The 5,608-nt window shown below is 40.7% G+C and overlaps 1 protein-coding gene across 2 annotated transcripts; it reads left to right on the plus strand.

Moving 5' to 3' along the window:
- The first annotated feature begins 481 nt into the window (after nt 1–481).
- On the plus strand, nt 482–4,557 carry LOC123965245. Of its 2 annotated transcripts, none has more exons than XR_006823658.1 (5): nt 482–831; nt 915–978; nt 1,073–1,156; nt 1,266–1,679; nt 3,736–4,557. XR_006823658.1 is itself a non-coding variant. In XM_046041817.1 (5 exons), the coding sequence occupies exons 1-5, from the start codon at nt 810–812 to the stop codon at nt 3,792–3,794; spliced, it is 630 nt and encodes a 209-aa protein (XP_045897773.1). In that variant the 5' UTR covers nt 482–809; the 3' UTR covers nt 3,795–4,557. The 2 variants fall into 2 exon arrangements, 1 of the variants encoding a protein (XP_045897773.1); XM_046041817.1 differs by having other exon boundaries at nt 928–978.
- Nucleotides 4,558–5,608: the final 1,051 nt, after the last annotated feature.

A 5,608-nucleotide genomic window follows, 5' to 3' on the forward strand; every position in this document is an offset into this window, starting at 1 on the left:
GCATGCAGCAAAATAAGAGTGAGTTCCAAAATTAAACTTTGTAAAATCTTTGCTAAAGCTTTGTGTGACAAACTTACCATCATTAAAGAACTAAAGAATAAAATGAAATAATTACAGTAAAATAGTATAACAGTGAGTTAAAATTAAACAGATTTTTAAATTACCTTCAACAGCATGCAGCAAAATAAGAGAGAGTTCCAAATTACTTTGCTAGTGCTTTGTCTTACAAACTTGCCATCATTATCACTCAAAAGCTGTAGCCTAGTCTTAAACTTGTGAGTCTGTGTCTCCTCTTCTCTGTCCTCTCTCTTTCTGGTGTAGCATAGGCTGTGCAGGGTGAATTGAGGAATGTGCTCCACCCCCTGCACCTCCTTCCATACCTCCCTCCCTCCCTCCCTCTGTTTTCTCAATGAGTCGTGTCCTCCCTCCCTCTGTTTTCTCAATGAGTCGTGTCCTCCGTGTTGTGTGTTTTAACTGTCATTAGCATCTTCAGGTAATCTTGTAGACCAGTTATGGAATAGAGTTATCTATAACCCCAGACTCCGGTTGTTAAAAACGGTCTGGTTTTATCAGACAGACTTTGTTTTTGAAACAGGAACCTATTTTTATCAGCCGGAGACAAGAGTTTGGAACTACAGACTATATAATAATCTGGTTGTACCAGAAGGAACGGTCCCCAACCCCTCACCAGTTATCTCCCACATGCAGCGCAGCACTCAGAGGTGTTTTTTTTTCTTTTTTTTCTTACTTCTATAATTACCCTACCAGAAATCCAGAGGTCTTCACACTAGTGACCTGAAACCAGAGCGATGACCCTTCAAAGAGAACACGGTACGCATTCAGCCTTTCCTCCGTAACTTAAGAAATAGCAAAAATCGACACTTTGTATTTTCATTCCAGCTTGTTTTCAATAGTTGTTTTCAACAGTTTTTGACTTAATCGGCAATGAGCTTCATTCAACCACATATCACCCTGAAGGTAAGAGGGCCTTCTATGTAGTACTGTGAAATAGAAATATTCTATATTTTAAAGTGTCCTATCCTGATGTCTATTTTGTATATTGTTTTTACAGATTTCTACTCAGAGGAACAAATAGGGTCTACAAGGGAGAATGGCATTCCGTCAGATCAGGTGGTAGATCTCACAGGAGAAGTCGGTAAGTAAGGTTACCTTAACTTTTAATCAGTGTGTAGGTTTTATTTATTTATTTACAAACTTTTACGCAGATGTGGTAACAGTACTCTTTTCTTTCATTACACCCGCAGATGGTGCGAGCGATTGTGAACAGTACTATATGCAGGGTCTCTCCACTACCTTTTACGAGGAAAACGCTCCGGTTCTGGAATCGGATCAGCCCTCGGTTTCAGTACCGCAAGCGTACATAACACCGGGGCCCCCGAAACACGATGAGCCGGATGTGTCCCCGGAGTCACCCGTCGATGATGTAGAGCGCTCCAGTCAGGCCGCAGATGGGAGATCACGTAACGGATCACCGGTAGAAGCACGGGGACTGACAGCGGAGGAAATCATTCATCCGGACCCAGCAGAACCATGTATGCAGATGAATCAGACTGAGCCTAAACCGATCAACGGACCTCGGAAAAGGGAACACCGTAGAAGGCTCATTTCAACCAGCAGTAGCAGTAGCAGTAGTAGGAGCAGCAGGCCACCCACACGCAGTAAGTCTAATTGTTTATTATAACGCTCGGGGGCAGCGCATTTTATTTAGCTCATGTAATATCATTAACCAGCCAACAGACGTCGCTCTAAAACCATTAACCTAGCAAATATGCAGTCTTAATAAAATAGTATAGCCTATATACACAGTTTCCCGTGATACCATGTTGCTGATTATTAGGCTATACAATTAATGAGTTAAAAGTAATCCACACTAATTTCTCAAATACAACACCATGTCAAATGTTCTATGCAGCAAGTAGTCTTATGAGTTATTTAACCTGACTTTAAAAGCTATTTTGCTTCTTTTTCATAAGGTAGGCTATTACTGTGGTGTTTGTTTGTTTGTTTTGCACTTCTACAGTGTTTTGGTACTGATGTCTGACATTCAGGATATTTAGTTACAAGATAATGTAAGAGTTTTAAAAAAACTTTAATGATGCCATGCAAATAATTTTTAAAAACTAGTTTGCTTGTTTGCTATAAAGTATTAATGTAGTGAGTTTTAGGGGTGAAGCCTGACTTTCAGTATTAAAATACACAAAAGAGGTTAAAGTGTCTTTGTTTTTGTCTCCCTCCATCAAACAGACCCAGACCATTCATGAGAGGCTGTCAGAATTGCTGTCGGACTGCCCATGATCAACTAGTTTTAATGAGTAATGCTTTCCGACTAATGGGTGAAATGCTGGCTGTCTACAGTGATCATAATTAGTAAGGTGATTTATCTGAAATTGTTTCAAATTATTTTTTATTTGTTTCATTGGGTAATTGTTTTTATTGTTGATTTTCACTTTGCAACAGTTAGATAAACGTGTTATTCATTTTAATTTATGACGTTGATATTTTTCAAGGTTTAAGTGTGTTTTGATTTTTATGATAATGGTTGAAAACAAACCATTAGGGCTTAGGCTGAGTTTATCAGACGAGGTAGATCAACATTTTCAGAATGAGTCAAACTTTCAAAATGGTATAACTGAAAATAATGTAATTGAAAACGAGACCTCCTCCAGTCAGTTCTTAGATCCATTACACGCTATAAATCAAGCTCTCGTTGATCTGGAACGCTTAGAAAATGAAATACCAACTGTTTTATTAGATGAAATCAACCAAATGAATGAACCCTTTAACCAAAACAACATCCCCTCTTTACCTGAGCATGAGCATATTCCTGTCTTAAACTCATCTGTGTCTCCAGACCCCTTGAGTCAAATACAAAATGCTCTCTCCGAGCTTGAAAATAATGCAAACCCTGCCTTAATCCCCTCCACATCCTCGGCCTACCAGACCCCCATTAACTCCCCCCTCATGGACCATGTAACCAACACTCCTCCCTTGCAACAGCAAGGGGGTAGCACGACTCCAAATATTGACCCTGTGGCACCTCAAGCAAGAGTCATATCACGACATAGATTCTGTAATTATGAAATACGCCAGGTGTTGCGCTTTCCTTCTCCAACCAATGCAGAGGGTGTAGTGGATTATGCTCAGTTTTACAATGGTACACTGGAGCAGGTAGATGTGATTTTACAACAAGCCTTGTCACACAGGAGACCCCAAGATGTGGCGAGATAAGAGGGGAAAATTTATGTAATAATGCATCAGTTATCTTACAGGATGGTGATGTTGACAATTTAGCAGGTTTTGAAAGACTTTTGCTTCGCATTGTACAATCCAATTGGACCATTATGACAGACGGTGATCTAGAACTGGTTCTCCAAGTGAATGTGAATGTTAAATAGCGAAATCTTAAAAAAAAAACAACGCTTTCTGTACATTGTAGAAAACGAGGGGAATAAATTGTGTTTCGCTGTCTGTCTGGCTCATCTTCTGCATCCCCTCCTCAACGATAGACAGGCTCTTGAATGCGGTAGAGAGATTCAAAACAAAGTGGGAATGGATGATCAGACACCTGTAGCCTTAAGCGACATCACACGATTTGAACGGGCTTTGGACTGCAAAATTGTAGTGTTTTATAGAGGAGACGACGATAGGACCCTCTGTAAATTCATGACCAAAAGCCCAAGACAGAGTAAAACCCTATTTTTGTTTCTCTTTCAGAACCACTACTATGGTATAAAAAATCTAAAGGACTTTCTGGGTTCCCCATATCTGTGTGAGTACTGTTACACAGGGTACAACTGTGTGCTGAGTCACAGATGCCCTGCTCATTGTTCCATTTGCTATGACCCTACCTTTATTCAGAAGGGGTTTCGACCTGTTGTGTGTAAAGAGTGTAACAGGATATGTCGTTCAGAATTCTGCCTGACAAAGCACAAAGAGCCTACAGAGAGCCCCAGAGCCCAAAAATTCGCCAGCACGTGCTTGTTGTACAAAAAATGTAACAAATGTGCACAGCTTTACTACTCAGCGATGAGTGGTGAAGGTAAACCACACACATGTCCTGTGGTGAAGTGTAAAATCTGTGGTGAGAATTTGACCTCTGACGTTACAGATAAGAGTGAGATGCACCAGTGCTACATCCAGACACTACCCCTGAAACAAAACACACAGAAAAATTGGTGTTTTATGATTTTGAAACATACGTCAATGAAAATGGTGTTCACATACCCTTTTTGTTGTGTACAAAAATGTTAGATGGCAAAACATGGAGCTCTCAAGGCAGAAATTGTGCCAACGATTTTCTCATGCATTTCAGACGCCCTCTGTACAAAAATGCTGTGTTTATTGCTCACAATGCTCGAGGTTTTGACTCCTACCTACTCCTCAACGCCATGCTTGAATAAGCATTAAAACCCTCTTTGATTTTGCAAGGTTCAAAAGTCATCTGTATGACAGATCCAGATTTTAATCAAAAATACATTGACTCACTCTCCTTTCTTTCCATGCGTTTAGCCGATATGCCAAAAGCTCTCGGTTTCGATGACAGAATTAAAGGCTATTTTCCCCATAATTTTAGCTCACCTGCCCATTTGACCTACATAGGTCCCTATCCAGAGCCAAAAATGTACAGTACAGAACGCATGACTACGGTACAACTGAAAGATTTTAACTCCTGGTACGAGACAACGCGCTACATTTGATTTCATGAGAGAGGCCTGCCTCTATTGTGAAAATGATGTTGAGATTCTCGCAGAGGGGTGCAAGCTGTTCAGAAAACAGTATATTGATGAAACAGCGGTTGACCCGTTTAGCCGTGCGACTATAGCATCTGCATGCATGAAAGTTAACTACACACGCCAGTTCAAAACGTATTCAAACGCAGGCATTCAGTGGTTGCAATGGGTGGCAAGCACCAAAAACATCTTCATTCAACATGCTTTAAATGAGGGGGAAAACAACTGGGAAAATACTTTGTAGATGGTTTTGCAGAGATCCAAGGTGTGAAATATGTATGGGAGTTTCTAGGATGTTTTTTCCACGACTGCCCGAGTTGTTTCAAAGCTCATGAGACCAATCCTTTGACTGGCTACCCTTTTGAGGAGTTGCATGCGAGGTGTGAGGAGAAATTACGTGAGTTACAGGCCATCCACAATGCTAAAGTGATTGTCACGAGAGAGCACACATGGACAGAGATGAAAAAATCACATCAGGGGTTAAAAGATTTTCTCAATTAGTATAAAGCTCCTCAACCTCTCTCAACCCGCAAAGCTTTGTATGGTGGTCGAACCTGTGCAGTAAAGTTGAGACACAATTTTGAAACAATTGAATTTAACGAGGCCTTGGAGATGGGGTATCGGGTAGCTGAGATCACAGAGGTATGGCAATTTGATAGACAGAGCGACTCGATTTTTGTTCAGTACATGCACACTTTTCTGAAGGGTAAACAGGAAGCTTCAGGCTACCCCCCTGAACCCAAAGATCAGGCAGCCCGAGAAAAGTACATCAAGGATTATCAGACCAATCAGGGTATTTTGCTGGATGCGTCTAAAATTCATCCGAATCCTGCAAAAAGACAAGTCTCCAAATTATG

Source organism: Micropterus dolomieu, unplaced genomic scaffold (genome assembly GCF_021292245.1).
Source record: "Micropterus dolomieu isolate WLL.071019.BEF.003 ecotype Adirondacks unplaced genomic scaffold, ASM2129224v1 contig_8944, whole genome shotgun sequence".
In the NCBI taxonomy this organism is placed as follows: domain Eukaryota; kingdom Metazoa; phylum Chordata; class Actinopteri; order Centrarchiformes; family Centrarchidae; genus Micropterus; species Micropterus dolomieu.

Bases quoted from the DNA above. Each gene is read 5' to 3' on its own strand.
- LOC123965245 (XM_046041817.1), top strand. From the start codon at position 810: ATGACCCTTCAAAGAGAACACG. The intron at 832-927 runs GTACGCATTCAG...TGTTTTCAACAG, and splicing joins GACCCTTCAAAGAGAACACG to TTTTTGACTTAATCGGCAAT. The intron at 979-1,072 runs GTAAGAGGGCCT...TTGTTTTTACAG, and splicing joins AACCACATATCACCCTGAAG to ATTTCTACTCAGAGGAACAA.